The 21,717-nt window shown below is 41.1% G+C and overlaps 1 protein-coding gene across 10 annotated transcripts in view; it reads left to right on the top strand.

The window, feature by feature from the left end:
• SLC38A4 (solute carrier family 38 member 4) overlaps window positions 1–21,717 on the top strand; it is a 262,923-nt gene that overhangs the window by 206,072 nt on the left and 35,134 nt on the right. For all 10 annotated transcript variants that reach the window (XM_069229035.1, XM_069229038.1, XM_069229043.1 and 7 more), the window contains 12 exons: window positions 7,832–8,049; window positions 10,366–10,459; window positions 12,023–12,138; window positions 12,906–12,979; window positions 13,073–13,165; window positions 13,639–13,720; window positions 14,352–14,434; window positions 14,523–14,581; window positions 16,479–16,748; window positions 16,877–16,956; window positions 17,770–17,870; window positions 19,611–19,735. In XM_069229035.1, coding sequence (XP_069085136.1) covers window positions 7,931–8,049; window positions 10,366–10,459; window positions 12,023–12,138; window positions 12,906–12,979; window positions 13,073–13,165; window positions 13,639–13,720; window positions 14,352–14,434; window positions 14,523–14,581; window positions 16,479–16,748; window positions 16,877–16,956; window positions 17,770–17,870; window positions 19,611–19,735 — 1,296 coding nt within the window. In that variant the 5' untranslated portion in view covers window positions 7,832–7,930. The remainder of the gene's footprint in view (window positions 1–7,831; window positions 8,050–10,365; window positions 10,460–12,022; window positions 12,139–12,905; window positions 12,980–13,072; window positions 13,166–13,638; window positions 13,721–14,351; window positions 14,435–14,522; window positions 14,582–16,478; window positions 16,749–16,876; window positions 16,957–17,769; window positions 17,871–19,610; window positions 19,736–21,717) is intronic.

Here is a 21,717-nt window from a genome sequence, read left to right as displayed (position 1 = left end):
TCCAGCAGCTGTTTGGGGAGCCTTGTATGCCTCTGTGGCTCAGATCAGGAGGCCAGCAGACTAGCCCTTGGAGTCACTCTGGGATCTTGGGTTTAAGATGAAGTGCCGAGGTTTTGGAAGGTGGGATAAGCTTCTAGACAGTGGCTTTGAAGTGCATGGAATTCCCTTCCTCCCATGCCATGGTTACAAGCGGGCTAGAGTGACAGTGCATGGTTGTTAGGCCCTTTGTGTGAAGGCAGAGCACAAGCTATTCAGTTGTAGATGGGGTTGTGCTCAGCTCCGTCCCCCAACCTGCCAGCAGATGGCCTACCCAGGCACACCTAATCCCTCCATTGTGTGACTATCTGAGAGGGCTAACTGTCAGACCCAGTCATGTGACCCAGGCCAGGATATAAGCACAAAAGAGCTAAGAGCAGAAAAAAAACTTTCTGAAAGTGGCATTTTTATCATTGTGATCAAAATGCAGACTTTGTCATTAACTAGGGCTCTTCACCACAAATCTAAAGACACCAAACATAAAATAGTTACCAGCTCCCAATTAGAAATTACAGCTTATAGAATGTAAAAGGGGGAGTATGCCTCACAGTAGTGAAAAACAAATGTAGGAGTTGCCCTATGGGCTACCTATGGCCTACCATCAGGGAGACATACATAAAGTGGAGTTTAGGGTGTGGCAAGGGGGTTTTGAATACCAAGTATACATGGTAGTTTAAAACTGCATTCATGCTGCAATGGCAGACTTGGGACTGATTTTAAAGTGCTACTTAAGTGGGTGGCACAATCAGTGCTGCTGGCTACTAGTAGCATTTAATTTACAGGCACTGCGTGCATGCAGTACCACCTTACTAGGGACGTAAAAGTAAATTGAATATTCCAGTTGGATATACGCCAGTGTTACCATGTTTAGTAGAGACAGCACAAGCACTTTATCACTGGTTAGCAATGGTCAAGTTTGCAGAGTCCTAAGGCCAACAAAACAAATATATTATCTCATGGGTGTGTAACAACATTTTAATTGCAATTCCACGGTCCCACCTCTGACAAACCCTTACTTATACTTAGGTATGTTGGAGGCTGTAGAATTAACATTTATGCAATTGTGTGTCTGGCACGTATGCCTGGAATAGTATTTATGAATTAAATGCATGCAATTGTGTGTGTGTGGCACTTACACCTGGAAATATTTGTGGATTAGGCCTTCTGTCTTTTGCATATTGTGTTTTGGCGTCAAGTGTACGATTTTCATGACAGTGCTGTATGCAGCACCGATCATTCATTGTCATGCTCTCTCTTCTCCCCCCCCCCCCTTCGCTCATTCATTGCCCAAGCAAAGATGTTTGGTGGAGCGCACTTAAATCTCATTTACGCAAGTGTAGATGCCCAGGAATATACTTCCACAATGTGAGTGGTGCACACGGTAGTGGTCATTGCTCATCGCTTTAACTGCAGTGGTTTGGTCCAGTGACAGCTGAATGAGACGAAGCTGAGCTGACTTCCTGGAAATTACTGTAGCTTCACAGAACCCCTTATGTCAGCAAAGACACATTAGGAGAGAAGTGGTCAGCAGACATCAGCAGTTGTTTTCACAACCATTACCAGGGCACATTTGAGCAGAGTCCGCTCAGCTAGCAAGTAGAAGGTATTCGAGTTCACTGGAAACAGGAGTAGTGTATCATCGGTTTAAATAATTTCACCTTCTTATTAAAGATAAGGTTGTTCAGGCCTTCTGGTTTTCCGTGAGTCTGGTTTTCAGTCTGAAAAAAAACAAAGATGACAGATCACATTACTTGAATCCATTTTTCTAGCTTTTGAATTTGAAAGGTCCACATTTTAAAGTCTCATAATCTAAAATGGTGTGCATGTTGTAATATATAATTTGATGACATTGTCCAAGTGATTATAATTTGGGATGGCCTTATACTGCACAGCGTCAAAGACAACAGCCAATAACAAGAGAGCAGGACTTCAATTACCTGCGTAGTCCATTTGAAGCAGGAAATGAAGTCATTAGAACATTTCACTGTCCATTAATCCCATCGGACATTTTTACAGGCTGTAGTAGCCATTGAAGACTGTTGTTGAAGGTCAACAACCAGATTAGGCTCCTTTTCTAGTGACCTAGGGTTTATGGGAGTAGGCACAGCAGGGCATAAGGAAAATCAAAAATAGAGAGAAAGCAAAAGACTGAGAGCAAGTAAAATAAAGACAGACAATATGAAAAAAAAGAATGGAGCTGGACTGGATTGAACTTTTTGACAGGGCTGCCTTTGGTTTGGTCCTGCATGGTTCCCCTTTAGGGTGGAATATCATAATTGAAAAAAACCTGCTCAGAGAAATAAGAGATTCAAAACCACCCATCAGCAGTTTTTGCGAGTGGATGACCCCTGCATCGCTGCCAAGCACTGACAGCAGCCGGACTGAAACGAGGGCTGTGCCTGTGCAGCTCTTGCCTCTCCCTCTGCTCTGCCAAATTGCTTTTGTTTGTTTGGTAGTTAGAGGGTGGCAGAGAGACTGTGAAGCCTTTTCTGCTTCATCATTCCACGGCTTGCACAATAGCTGCACAGTGTGGCCTCGAATATAAGATAGACGTCTGTATGTGGGGACATTCTAGGCGACCTCCCTTAGTAGAGGGTCAGGTGACGCGCAAGGAACCAGTACCGGGTTGCACAACAGCCTAGTCTCAATGCAATTTTACCAGCCAGATCTTTTGGATGGTAAAATTGGGTTTAGTGATCCCAAACCTGGTAGAGCCCATCATAGCAACACCAGACACTTATATCTGAACGGAGTGAAATTCCACTTAGAAATTCCATTCTGCTGAACTTGTAACTGGGGCTTAAGTTATGGGAGGAAGGAGAGGGAAGTTTTCAGTTTTTTCATTCGTCCCTCAATCCCCTGCGCGATCCACATAACACGAGGAAAGGCAGGAGACAGCAAGACATAGCGGTTATAGGCCAGGACAATAAAATACTTATGGCAATGGGCATGTGCAGTTGTAAATAACCCACAACCGCTTAATGGTCATTAGTGATGTCCTCAGCATTCCATTGTTCAAGAACTGAAATGATAAAATAACCTAGTCCCAAAGGAATTAAAGCTATTAGATTTGCTTTTTGTATTGTTGTGCTGGTCAAATGTGAAGGGGGTTGCTGTCACATATGTTAAATGATTATCTTTCACTATGGTGTTTGTTTGTGTGTGTCAGTGTGTGTGTGTGTTTGAGCATAGATGCTTAATGACAATCCCTGATTGGTCACCTAGTCCCTAACATAGGTAACTAAATGTGTCACCCTTAAGAAAGCACCTTAATCAGAAAAGACTTAGGGGGTCATTACGAGTTGGAAACATCTGACCACCAAACTCCCAATGAAGATACCGCCATGGTGCTGGCAGTCTCCCCACCGGCCCCATTTCAACTTTCCCACTTGGCTGACGGCTGGAACCAAGGTTCCTGCTATGGGCACAGTGGGAAAGGTGTGGCAACATTGTTCCCAGCTCATAATTGAGCTGGTGGCAAGACTGCCACACACAGTGTGCACCTGCACCCTGTGCAGACAGTGCACATATCAAAGCTGCTAGGCAGGGGAACCCCTGCACTGCCCATGCCTCCCTGTGGCACTCTGCACTTGTTCTTGGCCAGAGTTTTCATGGCGATCAGACCACCATGAAAAGGATGGCAGAGAACAAGGTTGTAATAAGCAGGGCGGCACTGACTTCAGCCCCACCCTGGCTGATCACAACTATGACCGTCGTCATCCCATTGGGATCAGAGATCCTGGCAGAGACGGCGGTCCCCTGGCGGTTGGACTGCCAGGGTTGTAATGTGGCAGTGGGACTGCCACAGCCACGGCAGACTCGTAATCAGGCCCTTTTTCCAGCAGAAATACGTAAAAAGCTTCTTTCACGTCCCAAGAGTCACTGCCACTTCTTTTTTATCAAATATAACAAATGAAATTGCCGAAATCTGTGAATTGTACCTCAAAAACTGACACCTGAAGTTTACCTTACCTAACGCTAACTTGAAATGTCTGATCTTTAAAGTCTCCACACCATGCACTCGCAATGATGACACACATTAAGTCAGAAATGTTGTTACCTACCATAGAAAGGGTAGATAATTAATATGACTTTGAACATGAATGGTGCATTGGGGATCTCCAATAAATGAAAAATGTATTTTTACATTTAGAAAATAATGAGCTAAACGTAAAGATATATTAATCTAAAACCCAAATCACAGGCCGAGGAAGACCACCACTACTAAACCACCACCTCTCCCCTACGAAAATCCTCAATGAGTAGAATCAAACAGGATAAAATAAAATAAACACTACATTTCCAGACCACCAGCACCACCTACCCCACCCTAGAATACTACAAAGATGCCAATGATGTATAAATCAACAGATTGCTCGCTTGATCAGAATCTACCAAACCCTGCATTACCCTCCACAAGTCAGCCACTATTAAATGGGACGTTATCACAAATAATGCCAAAGGGTATTCTGAAGTAACTCAAACTACAAGAATTACACAAAACAGTCATTCATACATTAACTACAGTTCACTCACTGCAAAAACGGAAGACAATCACTAACCTCCTTCTAAATATAGCAAAAGCTGCCCTTTTATAATAACTTTCCATTGACATTAGTGCATAGTAAGGAAATCTCTCGATTAATGGCTTCATAAATGTACAACTTCACCAGCCTAAGCATGGCATTGGGTCAGCAGTGCTTAACTTGTAAAATATTAAGTGCTGGATCCCAAAGTTCTGCTAAGAAGCCTTGCATCGGTGGTACCAAATATCTGAGTTGATGAATACCAAAGCTATGTAGTCTTGATCCACCTCATGCCTCTTTCATCCACCACCAAATACTACCTGTCCTTTATCTCACTCTTGTATGTACTTCCTCATCCCTGCTTTCTCGCTCTGTCACTGTATTTCCATTTTTCTCGTCCTCATTATTTCCCCTTTTGTGTCCTTCTCTCTCTTGCACTGTCACTCTGTTTCGAAGTCTGATGAGATAAAAATAAGTGAAGGTGGACCACTGGCTGATATTAAGTACTGCATGGGACATCCACTGCTGAAAACACGTTCTTTAGTTCCTGCTGGAATCCAGATATAAACGTATCTCAAGCATGCATATTCACTGCAAAAAAACGAAAATACGCAGCCATCATGCACGTTAGGCACAACTGAATCGCAACTAAATCTTGTATAACTAGCAGTTATATTTTTTCTCTACCCCATTTTGATGGTTAAACAGGCTGCTAGGCGGATTCAAAAAAGAGTCAGTCCTCCTTGTCCTAGTTTTCAGTTCATTGAATTTAGGATGACATACCATGCAATCTAAATTGTGTCAATAGTTATAAACATTTTCAAGACCGGCTCAAATGCTCCATTGCTCATTTTACTTAAAAAGCACATGCACATGTATTCACTGTTTGCCAAACCTTCTCCCACGAGTGTTCACAATCTTTGAAAAACACTTCTTTGACTCCCTATCTCTAGGAGGTCTGGTTTTTCATCGCTGTGCAGATCAATCCATTCTCATAATGCAAGTCAGCCGTTCACCACTCTTGAGTATGGCTCATCTGGGCACCATCATGCTCGGCCTGGATTGGATGTGAGCTGACTACATCAAGCACCATCGTTGTAAAAAGAATCGTTCTTGTTTCAAACACTCCTTAAAGGCAGTCTTTGGGCTATGCAACCACCTGATTCATACTGTTCACCACTGAAGATCCAGGGAGAAACAATGTAGGGAGCCCCTCATAAACACGTTTGAGAATTGGTGATTTATATATTACTGACTGAAAAAATACCTGCCCTCAATAGTACATTCAGTACTCTGTGTGGAATTGGACTAGTGAAATTTCTGCTTGGAATGACTTCAGCTTGAACTAACCTCCTGCTCACACATGGTGAAATAAAGTAGTTTCAGTGATTAAAAGAAAATCAAGCCTCTAGTCAAACCCATGCAGAGCTGAGAACAATGGCTTCCACTCAGTAGAGAAATTTCCTCCACGATAATCACCATCATTCAAAAGCAGCGCCGTGGAAGCACACTGCAAAGGATAGACAACATGTTATCAAGTTTTACTCCTACTTTAACTGTATTCCAATTTACACACACTCTTTAACGCACCCCTCGTCTCTAAAATCTGTGTATGGAGCCTCTCTTCACGCCGACTGGCTCCATTCCTTGTACGGCGCATATAACTGAGTCTCTCATGAGCCCTGACTCTGTTCAAAACTTCCATCCTTACAGAGACAAGATAAGACCTATCTGTACACTATCCAATCAGCAATGAGCTGTCAGACACAGGGTACTTACTACAGAATGAAAGGCAGTCTTGTGGTGATGTAATACTATATAAATGAAAATATTAAAAGGCTTATCTGTATGAACACATAGTGTTGCTTTAAGTCTAGAACTATAGAAATGGAAAAATATTGATATGTGCACCATATTTCCTACTAAAACGTGTTAATAAATGGCTGTTGACAAGCTGGTTAAAAATCTGCTCTGCTATGCTAGTAACCGTGGGATATGATGGCCAGACGGTGTCTTACCGGCCATTCTGCCCCTCTTGAATTTCACCGGTGAGCTGCAGGCTCCTTTCAGAGCTGTATGGGTTGCCAATGAATCCTGGGTTAAACACCTTTGTCAGGAATGATTTTGTTTTCCAGTCCTGAGCTCGTGATGCCTACAGGTGTGGCAGGAATCAACACTGATTTGGACAACCTGTATGTAGATGTTCTTAACGTCATCAGTAATGACACCCTGTCAGTGAAAGATAAACTAGTCAAATAAGGCACGCATAGCTTGCATTCCAAAGAGGATCGTCTAGCTGCATTTATGAGCATAAATCAAATCTTTAGTGGGATTTCGAGGCCTCAATTTTGCTTTTCTCACGTTTCTTCAGCTAACTTTTTTCCTCATTTTTCAATCTTCTGTCATGATTGACATCTTGCTCTGTGATAGCAGGATCACTCCTTTGTGTATTGACCTTAACGTGTCCTCCGGATTTCGAGGCCTTCACAAGCAAAGCAAGGCAGAGATGTGAGTTTGGGCATGTGCTGTACTCATCACAGGAATGTGCCCTGTCAGCAGGAGCAAACTTTGTAAAAATGAATGAATTATGTTCTTTAAAGCAACTGGGCCAAATCACAACCGATTATGCCGCCAAATGCGCACTTCTACGTGTCCGTGTTTGAGCTTATTGCTGCCTCATTGTGCTAGGATCAGGAAACGGCTAGTGCTGCGTGAGGCCCCGTGGGCCTTATTCTAAGATTTAGGGAGACTTTGTTGCTAAAAATGTAATTTATTACATGGCCATACCAGGACCCACATTCTGAAATATCAGTCACGCAAGGGCCCGACTAAATGGCTAGTATGTTCTCCTGCTTTTAAGTAGATAACATATGATCTTTTCGACCAGACCTAGTCATCGATGCCTCCCAGTACCAGTTGTCGACTAGATGTACCTGATATCAGAATTCAGTTCTAAATTTAACTGATTTTGTTTATTAGTAATATTCCGATTGCTAAAATGTATGCATTGAAAAGAGGTCAGTAAACGATGAGCAATGAGACAGAGGCGCTGATGAGTACGTATACTTGTTGAATAGCAAGGTTTGCATAAATGCCATTTTATTGTTCTTTATGGTTTCAAGGAGCACTGAACACATTCACCCAGAAATCTTTCCAGTTCTTACAAGAAATCGTTCAGAGTTTTATCGAGGAACTCGTAGAAATGCCGTGTTCCACACTAATTTGTCTAGCTGGAGGAAGTGACGCCATCTTGTATCTTCCGTTTGCAGAACACAGAGTCCAGAAAGTCAACACGCTGTTGGGACACCTGCAACCAAAAGCACCGTGAATTGTCTACGCTGTAAGAGGTGTTGTGAAGAGTGGAAACAATGGATCGTATGGAGCTGCAGAAGGTGAACTTGGAGCATGACGAAGAGAGCAATAGTGGCGAGAGCACAGAATATGGCTATTCAAAGGAACTGGATTCGGAAAAAGTGACAATAAGCAGGTAACCGCCTCTAATTAAAACAGCACAAGAAATTGAAATACTCAGTACCAGCCAGGAAAATATCTCTATAATACTGATTCCTCCAAAACGAATATCAGATCGTTAAGTCATGTTTAATTGCACTGCATATGTCTGCAATTCACAGTTTCTATCAATTGACTATTTAGGCAAAAAGTCATTAGCCGGCATTTAGCTTAAGTATATGTCTATGTGCTAGAGATAAATGTGAGTCCTAATATTGCATTAGCAAGATATTAAGCCACAGCAATAGAGGCAGGGATACATCAATCTTGAATAAACAGTTTAGGGCTAATTCCTAGGCTCTGGTGCGTTTTTTTTTATCAACACAAGATTAGACCACTACAGAAAGTTAAACCGCCCTATCCAAGAGACCAGAACTAGCTCGTGTGGTAGGTTTTAACAGGGAGAGTGCCACTTGGTGTTTGCTGAAGTCCCAGTCGTTCTTCAGCTTCTCTGGATGGGGTCGGTGTTGGTTGTCAGTCTCTGTCTTCATATAAAAGACATACCCGTTTCAAACCTCTTCCCAACTAGATCACCTGTTGGTCTTCAGCTGAGGAGGGTAGTGAAGAGAAATCAACCCTTACAATTATCTGTAGGTAAACTAAGCTCATGGCCTCATAGCAGCTCCCATACAATGCTGCTTAACCCCCCTAACATCCCCTCTCGCTTACCGTGGGGGATGTTAAATAGTGATTAAAGCCTTCATTTAAGGTTTGTTAGCCAGTTATAGGAGCAGTACGTTTAGCAATCAGGAATTTGTACCTTCCTACTGTGTTTAAACATTGACTGTATACACCATGACATAACCCTGTATTACTAGAGATGTTACCGGCAGCTAAACATTCGCGTGAAAGATCACTGTAAAGTTACAGAATTTAGTTATGTTTAACTCTTTGCCACTGGTTATGTCTCTACTTTACGAGAACGTCTCCAAACACTAGTATTTTCTCAGAGTGGTGGTATTCTTGTTGGTGGGCCTTACTATAGTATTGACCTACATTGTTCGGTTTAATCCAAGTGATTAATAGGTCATTTAGAGTTTAGGGGAGCAGGAGAACTGCTGTAAATCAGATGAGCTCCTGCCTGGCAATCTCGCAATTCACGGCTTTATTGGGAATCAAGAAACTGCTCGGATTACACCGGAGGACCCTCAGCTGGCTCTGCTGGCCCAAAACATTGAGCTTACCGCCATCCACCAAGCTACTGTGGCACTCGTCCCACTCTACCCGTCCTCTCTGTCTGGGATTGGTATGACATGGATGGAAACGCACAGTGGCCCCCACCTGCAGGAAGGAAACTCGTTGTGCGGCATGCTCATTGCTATTCTGTTTTCAGACATCAAAGTCCTGCTTTAGGAATTCCTTTTCGGAAAGCAAAACCCTTTACAGAATAGGCACGTCAAACATGGCACCTGTTCTGCAGATTTTAGTGCCTTAAATGGAGCAGACGCAGATCCATGGGAAGCAAAGGGATGCCCACCTACCTGGCGGGGATGTTTAAATATGGTGGGTGAGCCGCTGCTAGGGAGTGGATGATACAGGATCTGAGGATCTAACTGAGCCTTTTGGTTCTAATCAGTGCAACTCAATTTCCCCACAATTGCACGATCATGGAGAAATCACTTTTGCCTTCCAAGAATTAAGTTCATACATTTTGCAAAATTCGTAATGCTTATAAGTTTACCAGTTCTTTAATCTAAATTTTAGAGGCTCTGTCAAAAACAACAAATGTACATTAGAGGATTTTGGTGAATTTACAGCAGCCCTAATTTCCCAGGGATGTCATCATACTCACTTCACCACAGGTGCTCTGCATTCATGAAACTTCCTATAGGTCAAGCCTGTGTGGGCCACTGTGGCCCGCCTCCCCACACTTCACCCTTCAATTAATAATGGGCACGTATGAAAACATTTTTTAGGCTGCTTGAGGTCCTAATTTAGCCTAAGTGGCCCAGATTGATAATTACCTGCAGCAGATTCCGAGGTTGTAATGTGCTTGTAATTACTAGCTGTAGGCACTGATGTTAGCAGTCCCAATAGAGAAGTCACCATCTCATTGAAGAGAGGACATGGCCTGAAAAACCTTCCAGAAGCAGCCACACATGAGGAATATTGCCAGGGTACAGAACAATACAATATGATGCTGCTGCCCAAGCCAGACCAATAGGTGTGGCTAGGAATCATATCGTCAAGCGAGAAGTATTTCTGTCACTGACACTTTTTTGTCTTTAGAAGTATGTTGTTCAAACGTAAAGTTCCTGAAATCAAAGGATATCTTTTTCCCTTATCATTTCAGTCAATATGCTGATGAAGGCGATGCAGAAAGCCAGAAGTTCCTCACCAACGGACTCCTCGGGAAAAAGAAGCTGCAGGAATATCAGGATGAGCATGTGAGTTGCTTTGAATTCTAGACATTTCTAACATTTGTTGTTTGTGTGGAGCCTGCAAACTGGATTCTGCTGGTCAGCAACACGTCAGACCTGCATTACCTTATCATTCACTGAGCGCACAGTGTGTTTGTTCAGTCCATTGCTGGGAAAGGGAGAGGGTGTCCCTCCTGCCATATGGTTAAATAGATAAATCGTTCTGAAAGCAAGCTCTGGCTATTTCACTCGAGAAGCAAGTGCTTAGAGTGCTAACCTGCTCTCTCCAAACATCATCTACATTTTAATACAATAGTACATTTGAGGTATGTTCTGTAGTGTATCACTTTGTAATACATAATTACAAAGGGTGTCAATGGTGCCCATTTGGTAGGTTGGTAAGAAAATTTGTTTCATATTTTATTATGGAGGGGATCTTGTGGAGTGCAAGACCCTGTATGGTTCAGGCTTATTGGTGTATTGCTCATGGAGGTGGGGTCGGTTTGTACAAAGAGAAACTAAAAATGTTAGTTTTGTATGACGGTAAACTAAAATGTTAGTTGAGGTTAATAAGAGTCCATTTCATAGCTGAAGTAGATCCTCAACTAATTCAAAATGTATGACACTAATCCTGCAAAGCACCCAGTGGCCCATTGTAATCAATGGGAGCCTCTTTTTAACACCTGCACTTAGCAAGTGTTCAAAAAATGGCATTAAAAATGGCGCAAAGGGCTCTCATAAATTCATTTGCACCATTTTTCGGCTCCCCTAGCGCCGGATTGCTCCCCCTTGCATACATTATGTCTAGCGCAGGCATAATGTGGCACAAGGGGTTACAAAGTGGAGTAATGCATGCATTGCGCCACTTTGTAAATATGGCGCAGCGTTTTGTCCCTTCCAACGCCACATTAGCATCACAAAAATGACACTAATGGGGCGTTTGAACAGCGCAACAGCTCCAGAAATCTGGCCCCAAGTGCCTTAAGCAGTTTCCACAATTCATTCATAGTGTGCATGTTTCATCCATTATTCCTCTCCCAAAGAGTGTCTGATGCTGATGATATGGGTCCACTTCCTTTTCCTGCCCAATATCACTCTTCCTGGTCTAGCAAGTCAGAGAAGCAATTGTCCAATCCTGGAAAGAAACGTTCCTGGAAAGATTGCTGTGTAGAGAACCATGTGTACTTTCAATATTTAGGCAAGCAAAATACTTGTTTGCAGTTCCACTTTTATCTGAACCCCTTCAAAAATCAATTAGTATAAAATGCAGAATGTCCTTTTCTGTGATTGTAATGTGTTTTAAAAGATGACGGTCAGTTCTGACGGTACGGTTCTAAGGACATTGTCCTGAACGCTGGCAAACCATGTACTTATTAACTTGTGATTTCATACAGTTCCCGAAAACACCTGCTTAGCTAGAATGGCTGGCAAAAGTACTGAGCCTTATGAAAACGATGTCTGGAACAGTAGAAGCCAGAGAAGTGCTGAGTAATACGGATGCATTGCCTTTTTCAAGCACTTTCCCTTCACACCTTTGTTATCAGAGCTACATGAACAGGTGTTTATTTGTCTCCTTTAATTTCCCCAAAGCATCCTGGGACGACTTCAGTTGGAATGTCAGTGTTTAACCTCAGTAATGCCATAATGGGCAGTGGAATCCTGGGGCTGTCTTATGCCATGGCCAACACTGGTATTATACTATTTGTGTAAGTATTGAATACATCTTCACAGAAACATGCTTGTGTTGTATGTGCCTGTGCTTGGTGGGGGTTGTATGTTGGCTTGTGTTACGTGAATGTGTATAAATCTGTGTTCGTTCTAAGAGATTTTAGGTAATGCCAATTTTTCAGTGTGCACAACACTGCTTCAAGTGAGTGCTCAGAGGACTTGCATGACGGTGGTATCAACAAAACCACTTGTAAAACTCTATTGCGTGAACAGTATGTGGCATTACAATTATGTCACCCTAAAGGCTCACAGTTAAACTCTTATTAAGGAAGTAGTCAGTTCCCATTCCAGATCTTTTGTTTGAAAACATGGTCAAAATTAAATACATTGAAATTAGGTACTAGAAACATTTGGTTCAAAATGAATTACTTTTTGTTCTGAGGGATTGAGATCATGACAGTAAGGGGTGATGAGCCAAGTATTAGTGACAGTCTCATTTTCATGTATATTCTAGAGCTGGAATTACTTTTTTTCCTTTATCTAGTCTGTTGATATTATTGAGGACAGATCAACTTCTTAACAACAATTCTATTTTCTTCTGGCTATGAAAATAATATAATTAATTAACAATTGCATTTAAGTCAATTTAATTTAAAGTGCACTTCTATATGGGTGTCTGTTGCCAGTTTACTCAGTGATATAATCAACTCTTTAACAATTATTAGCATTTTATTATTACATGTTTGATGAAGACACCATGACTTATTTGAACAACCTATGTTCAAAACTGAATTTATTGTTACAGGGTTCTTCTTGCGGCTGTTGCAATATTATCACTATATTCTGTCCATCTTCTACTGAAAACATCAAAGGAAGGAGGTATGGTTGTGGTTCTAGAAACAAAGAAGTTATTTCAGTAGAGAGATGAATATTCATTTACCTGACCATGAACCATTTGTCTGCTACTTTCAGGCTCATTAATATATGAAAAATTGGGCGAAAAAGCATTTGGATGGCCTGGAAAAATTGCAGCCTTTATTTCAATTACAATGCAAAACATTGGAGGTAAGGGTTGGTGATCATAAATTCTATAGAAAAGCAGTAATAAACACTTATGTGCCCTATCTGTTCCTTTGTCCCCAGTTAATCCGCTATACTAAGACACTAAGGGGGTTATTACAACTTTGGAGGAGGTGTTAATCCGTCCCAAAAGTGACGGTAAAGTGACGGATATACCACCAGCCGTATTACGAGTTCCATAGGATATAATGGACTCGTAATACGGCTGGTGGTATATCCATCACTTTACCGTCACTTTTGGGACGGATTAACACCTCCTTCAAAGTTGTAATAACCCCCTAATTGTTTTCAAAATTATCTAGTATATTTTCAAAATCTTTCACTTTGTTGAAAGTCATCTCTTTAATCTGCTTATTGCAATTGTGTTCAAAATTATCTAGTACATTTTCAAAATCTTTCACTTTGTTGATAGTCACCCCTTTAATTTGCTGTACTGCAATCTTATGTTCCTATTCTAGCAATGTCCAGCTATCTATTTATTGTGAAATATGAACTTCCTGAAGTCATCAGAACATTCTTAAGACTAGAGGAGAACTCGGGGTAAGTTTTTGCTCACTGTTTTTCTAGGCTGGCACCTTTTATAAAAAAAAAACATAGCTGGCTAATGGACATGGATATGAAATATCATATGGGGAAAAAAAAACATTTACATGAAATAAGATATGCATTTGAAACAGCAAGGAAGTTTCAGATCAAAAATTGTTTTTCTGATGTTGCCCTATCGTTACAAAAAACCTTTGATATAAAAATGGCCTTGTTAGTTAAAAGTTAAGAATATTATTTAGAAGGTCAAAGTACTGAGAAAACAGCCCTAAAAGTGACTTAGGAGTTTTTGACTGCATTGGAATGAGCAATAAAAGGATTACAAAGCCATGAGATTGGAAGATGTTGAAATTGTCAGCTAAAATGTTGCAGGTATGAAATCTAGAAATAAAAAAAACGGAATTACTACATTAAGCAGCATGTTGAAGACACTGTTGGGTGTTTTAGAAATATTAAAAATTTACAAAAGAAAAGTAGATGGGATATTTACTTCTTTCCCATGCTGGATATCATAAGGGACTGTAACTGCATATTGTTTTTACTGTTGGAACTCGTACATAGACCATTTCTATTCACCCCTGACAATAAAATAACACGTAACACAATTTTGTATGTTTTTCTCTTTTAGAGAATGGTACCTTAACGGCAACTACCTCGTTCTTATTGTGTCCTTAGCTATTATTCTTCCACTTTCTTTTCTAAAGAATTTAGGTGAGTCCATTGTATTAAGTTCTCATTGTTTTGTGTGGCAATTTGGGTAGTCCAATTGATTACATATATGCATGTTATTGTTTTATAGGTTATCTTGGCTACACAAGTGGATTTTCTCTGACGTGCATGGTTTTCTTTGTCAGTGTGGTAAGAGGATATATTTATTTTTCTCAGAAATATAGAAAGAGATTTTGAGAGAACTGCCCCATTTTATCCTGGTGTAAATCGTGTTAGTTTCAAGATAACCAACAGGTTTATTCCAGTGCCTACCCAATTATGATTTCAAATAAGGTGATACATGCAAAAGTCATGGGTAATGCAGACATGGGTATCTTTTCAGTTCCTAGTGCGACCTTAGGGAAATATCCAATAAAGTTGCAAAAGCTTAAGAACAAATGGGTTAGTGTTAAATTTCCATATGTGTGTGTTAATTTCCTTACACGGACAACATTCACATTGAGCAGTTGATGTGGGCAGTACTGATACCCTAACAACACCTAAACAACAAATGTACATGTAAATATGTGTTCTCACTGTGAGACTGCAAAGTAAATTAGTACAATACAATGCATTAAATGTGTGCAGGTGAGCATAACTTCATTAGAAAATCAACAGTTTATGGCCACCTGTGGCGCAGCGTCATTTCAATTCCATTTGAGATGTTAAAGGTCAAATGGTATTTGATCTGGGTCTGAAGCTTGTCTCACTACACCCCGTCCCAACTCCAAGAAACAGATTTATCAAGACTTTGCACTTGTACAAATACACATAAAATTATGTAAACCAGAGCGAAGTCTTGATAAAGTATTTACTTTCCAGTGAAAAACTTTTTTGCGCTGGAAAGTTGCTATAAAAGTAATGCAAATAGGCTTTTGTGTTGCTGCGCTTTACTTTGCATCAAAACGGTATATCCCATGGTTTGTCCATGGGTGATCCCAGGCTTCCACCGGTGGTTTTCAAAGCAAAGCTCCATTCTCTAATATTAGTGCACAGAGTTTTGTGCCAAACAATAACACCTCCTTGAATCGTATTAACAAAAATAAATGTTTTCATTTCTCCTAGCATTTCACAAATTGCATGTGTACTGCACTGCACAGCACTGATCCCATATGTGAAAAGTGTTAAAGTTAGTCTAACTATAGAACTTTGTACTGAAAGAATATCCTTCCAGTACAAAAACAATGCTAGACATCATTCACACACTATTGCACTGTGTGTGTGTGTGGCGCTAGGAAGCTTGTTAGTGCATCAGCTCTTGGGAAGAGAACATTAGCACCATATTGTAGTAGATGTGGCTCTGAGATGCTCGCCTTCCTAGTGCAACACAGTGGAACAATTCTGTTTGCAGCCCTGTGTTGCATTACTTCTGATTCAAACTGCACCAGATGTCCATAATGTGTTCTTCTTACATAGCCCTCTCATGTTATTTTAGCTCTGGCTTCTTTACGTCCAACAATCATAGATGTGTGATAGAGACTTGAGGTATGCTCAGTTAAATCAACCATCTTGACCCACATCATATAAGCCCACTGCTGTATGCATCATATGACCCTTTCATCACCTCTACCTCAGCTATCCCTCCCCTCTTCCTTGCTCATCACTACTCCCCATCTCCATGATTCAAGTAATGAAAGGGCCAAAAATGTCTAAGACTGGGGCTATAGTCATGCTCCATGTATGCCAATGACTGCATCATCTAATTTCCTTTCTTCATAAATCAACTCATATTTGCTGTTGCTTTCTGTTGACTGTTTCATTTAGATGATCTGTTACCATGCAAATTCATTCCCTCAAAACTATGTACATTCCCTGACACTCTTACTAATGTATTTCTACCCATTTTACTGGTGACCTACGTTTTCCTTGGCTCTCCTTTGTACAGTGCTCTGACGTCAGTTAGCTATAGTTCATGTGAAATGAACAAACAAATAAATGAATAGAGAGCGGTGAACAAACTCTATGAAGTTTGCAAAAGAAGGATCACCAGTGTTGACTTTTAATGTAAATTGAGCCTGTTTTGTTTTTGTTTTGCGTTTGCGTGCAGGTAATCTACAAGAAAACACAAATTCCATGCCCTCTGCCTCTGCTGGATCACAGTTATGGGAATGTGACAAACAGCACCACGGCTCACATGCTGCCCTTAATGGTCCAGAATAACACTCTGAGCTCTGGAGTGAATTTCATGATGGAGTACACACATGGCCAGACCGCAGCACTCGATGAGAAGCAGGACCAAGATCCCAGCAGTGGAGTTCAGTTTGAAGCCCATAATGATGACGCGTGCAAACCAAAGCTATTTGTCTTTAATTCACAGGTATGGTTAATTCTTTATGGTCATGCCTTAACAGAAAAGTCACAATGTTTACAGACAAGGTCGTTCTTTTCATCATCGCATTGTGAACAATATATTGAACCTGTGCTCTGGTTCTTTTTATCTTTCAGACTGCCTATACCATTCCCATCCTTGCTTTTGCTTTTGTGTGCCATCCTGAGGTTCTGCCTTTATACAGTGAGCTTAAGGGGTAAGTACCACATTCAACATTCAGGGGTTCTCACTGGTAGGAACAACTGTGCAGTTATTGAAATTGCCTTTAATTATGGCACATCAGTTAAATTCTAATGCAACTATACTCACTACATTAAAAAAATGTCAGTCAATTTCCGATGCTGCCATCTAAATCCGAGAATTGCAATGCAATTTACCGGAAACTGTCTTTAAAATCTTGTGCACAAACAAATAATGGGCCACGAGAGCAAATCAAATCATAAGGTATATCTAAAGTAAAATTACAACTTACTACTTGGACAGGTTGCAAAATCTAAAAAATGCTTATGCCTGTACATAGTATTTGTTTGTGAATCTAGTGGAAATGCATATCTTGTGATCTATTAATCAAGGTCGATGCATGTCTTGTGAATGGTCTACGAGACATGTAGTGTGACCAAGGACATCTTACAGAGTGGTGTAAAGTCAAATTGTGATATATGAAGACAAAAAGGACTTATCAATAAGCCTGATGATTTTAAAGTAATTGATCAATAGCAATTTCTTGTGTGTCACTTGCGTTACTCAAGCATCTAGGGTTTACAGTGTAAAATTACATTTTTTGGCCAGATTCAGCCTCTACACTTGTTTTCAGTTCAATGGGTGCAGTTCACATTGATTTATGGTCCTTGGTTGCTTAACAGTGTTTTCAAGTTCCATTGTATAATTTTATGTGTGCTGTACCAAGGCCCCAATTTCAAGTTTTGAGTGAAATTATACTGGCTAACCCGCCCCCTAGGTTATGGTACTTTACAAGTTAGATCTTAATTGTCAACCTCCTTTTCCATAGCCGCTCTCGCAGAAAGATGCAGAATGTTTCAAACATGTCCATCGCAGCAATGTTGGTGATGTACTTGCTGGCTGCTTTGTTTGGCTACCTTACGTTCTATGGTGAGTTGCCCAGTACACAATGTGAACATTCCTCTTTTTTATTATGCAAACTGTCACAGATGATTCCTTTAATCACTTGCCAAGTTGGTAATGCATCACTGTGTGAGTTCCTTTGTAGCTTGCTGTATCAAGGCAGTGGCCAAAGCCCATCAATAAGATTGCACTGTAAGCCAAATGAATCCCCTTCTCAAGACATGATGAGCGCACACTAATTTTTGAGACAATGGCTCTCCAAGGCACAGGGCAGTCTGATTACTTCACTGAATTATTTACTTTACCTGAATATTGCTGGTGTGACTTTCACTAAAGATGTTAATATATCAGAGAGGTGGTCATTACAGATCTAGGACAACCATGCTAGATGTTCTGGTTGGCAAAATAAGCAAAGTGTGAGATTAAAAGTATGTAAATAGAACAACTATACATAATCAGTGGTTAGCATGCATTCTAATTTGATTGACCGACATAGGACACCTAAGGTACAATGGAATCCGATTTAAGGAAGTGCAGACCTTTGCACATATTGCCAATGTATTTGGGTTCATCATGTTCAATCCCAATTTATACTTCAGGGTTTTATGTACATGAGGAATTTGCCATAATGAATGGACCACAGTGTAGCATCCAGCCAACTATTTCTTCGGGAAAAGGAGGGCTAATCAGTATGAAATTGCAATTTGCCACACATAGGGAATTTATTATCTGGAATCTATTCTTACAAAATAGAAATATGAACCAGCATGCCCCCAGGGAAATTTCCATTTGCAACAGAAGTCATTATCCCTCCAAAGTATGAAACACACACTCCCAGCACTATCCCTGACATTTACACCTTCACTAGCAGGCATTATTCCCCAGAAGTAAAGTAGCGGACATTATTATCTATACCTGGAGCATGAAACAGCATTCTCCCAGGAGCATCCCTGACGTTTACATCTACTATAGCAGACATTATTGTCCTCAAAGTAAAGTATGAAAGAACATGCTCCCAGTGCTAGCCATAGCATTTACATCTACTGCAGTAGCACTTATATACCTTGAAGTAAAGTATGGAAAAGCATGCTCCCGCCTCTACCCTTGACCGTTGTATCTGTGGTAGCAGGCATTCTTTTCTCTGCTGTAAAGTTAGAAACTCCCCCCCCCCGTACTATATCTGACATTTACAACTGTTGTAGAAGGCATTATTTCCTCCGAAGTAAAGTTAAAAACAGCATGCCCCCTGCGTTGCCCCTGACATTTGTATCTATTGTGGCGGGCACTATTAACCCCAAAGTAAACTGCTGAACTAGATCGAATTCTTCTAATGGAAATAGACACTGCTAAATGCACAATTCACACTTTTGGGTTAACTTTCTGTGCCCTACTATTTTGGTAAAAATCAGCTTGCCTGTATTATTTTTTGGACAAAAAGTTAAAATAGATTGGGACAAGGTTAGGCAGCGACCATACAATGACCAATGTTTCTGGATCTATTATTGCTGACAAAATATACCCCCATGTGACTAAACAGAATAGCAACACCATGGGAGTTCTCTTCCCTGTCCACGATGAAGTAGGAGGAACCAGATAGAGAAGTGTTCTCAATGTTCTTGATTAAATCTCTCATGTATTAAACTGTGTGCTACCCAGTCTGATTGATCATGTTTTAAGCTATTGTCCTTGAAATGTTAATGTTCATAATTTGTCGCATACAGTCATAAATGTGTAATCTTTACTCATAATTATCTTTTACCTTCGTAGGAGAGGTTCAAGATGAGTTGCTCCACACATTCATCAAAGTTTACAAGTTTGACACCCTTCTTCTGTGTGTTCGCTTGGCAGTACTAGTGGCTGTAACTCTGACTGTACCTATCGTCCTCTTTCCTGTAAGTGCATACATCGGATTGCTTTCTGTAACATAGTTGGACTGTTCGCATATGGATGCAGAAAGTTTTAAATGTCACAAATAATTTACAGTAACATGATGATTTTGTTGAGAAAGGAAATGGTAATGAAACTGAGTAGGAGGAAAGAGAAGAGGAAAAATAAGGGTAAAGGAGGTTAGAGTACGGTATGGGAGGGGGAGAGGACAGGAGAAGGGGAGAGGAGAGCATATACAGAAGAAGTGTAAAAGCAAAAAGGAGAGGGAGATAGAGTCGGAGAGTGAGAGGGCAGGGCATAAATAGTGTAAGGGAGAGGAGAGGGAGAGAAGATAGCAAAGATGATGATGAGTGAGGTGGAGAAGGTGTTCTAAAGAGAACGTGTAAGAAATTGTGGTAATGGTTGAGGGGGTGAGAACCCACATCACATAATAATCACAATCCTTGTCAGGGAAAACCACAAAAGTTACTAAATAAACCTCTGTTAAACCCGCTGATAACTTGGCACAAAAGCAGTCAGGCTTAACTTAGAGGCAATGTGTAAAGTATTTATACACCACTCAAACAGCAATAAAATGAAAACACAAACCAAGGAAAATCATGAAACAATTTAGGAAACTAGAGATTTTTTTTAAATCAGCATCAAAATGACAAAAATCCAATAAGTGCAACCTGAGATATGGATTTTTAAAGTTTGAATTAAGAATAGCTTCAAAACGTCAATTGCTGTTATCTGGTCACGCTAAGCCGGATTAAAGTCAAAAGTTATGACTGACCTCTATGGAGCACAGTTGGATGCAGGAACCAAGTTCTTTTATGGAGAAAAAAATGTCTTTCATGGGTGGTCGGCAGAGCCAATTGAAAGCTGGATGTGAAGCGGGGCTCATCGACAGCTGCTTAAAACTGGAATCCTTCTGTGGTTGTAGGCTGGAAAGTTCCAAGCGGTCGACGTCCAAAGTCTGTGCCCAGGATGGACTTTAATGTTGACAATGACGGTTGCTGCGTGGTATCGATCATGATAAGGCCTTCTACGTTTGGACTTGGAAACTTTTCCAGGAGTCAGATCTCCTCCAGTGGAGCTGAGGAAGACAGGAGATTGGACATCGTTGACTGTGTCTTTGACAGCAATCCCGGTCTCCAGCAGTTTTCCAGAAAGAAAGTTGGCAACAAATGTCTAAGTTACACTTCTTTCAGTTTAGAACAGGAGCACGGTCTGATACCAGGCAAGGATCCAGGAGCTGTGGGGCACCACTTGAGAGTTAGGACTCACTCCAACAGAGGCGAGCATCGCAGTCCAGGACATGTCCATTTAGTACTGGTCAGCTAGGCAGTTGCAGGAAAAGGCCTCTAGAAGCTAGTTGTGTTCCTGTAGCTCAGACAAAGAAGGTAAGCCAACTGATGCTTGGAATCACTTGTGGGGTCCTGGGTTCAAGGCAAACAAGTCTACTCTTCCTTCAGGTACTTCACATAGCAGGGCAGTCCTTGTTTGTCTGATTCTTCACAGCTCCAAGGATTGTACTGGGATGCCACATTTATGCCCAGTACCAGGCAGCGGTTGGGGGAAATGTCTGACCACTCCCAAGCTTCTGAGGTTAAAATCCCCAGGAGTGACCTTAACCACTTTTGTAGCCTCCCTGTGTGTTTACTGTAAATTGTCCCATAGTGCCCCTCTCTACCTAAATTCAACATGGCAAAACATTTCTTCCTACTGGTCAGAGCTTCCCGTGCTCACCCAGAGATGTGGCTATGATAATGGGCAAAACCTCCCTTATGGTCACTCCAAACCAGTTCTGGGGCAGGTCCCCCTCCTTTGGGTTTAGAGCCACGATGACAATTGTGAGGCTTGACAGTGTGAGCTACAGTTGCAGTGATTGTATAGGTATCCTTTGAAGCTAAGTAATGGACTGGGCACAGCCCCCAGGCCATCCTGCTCAAGAAAGAAAACACCCAAGCCCTTTGTCCATTGTCTAGGACCTATCCACATATCG

This window comes from Pleurodeles waltl, chromosome 4_1 (assembly GCF_031143425.1).
Source record: "Pleurodeles waltl isolate 20211129_DDA chromosome 4_1, aPleWal1.hap1.20221129, whole genome shotgun sequence".
Lineage (NCBI taxonomy): Eukaryota > Metazoa > Chordata > Amphibia > Caudata > Salamandridae > Pleurodeles > Pleurodeles waltl.
Note: the sequence above shows the minus strand (reverse complement) of the source record. Positions and strands in the feature narration are given on the sequence as shown.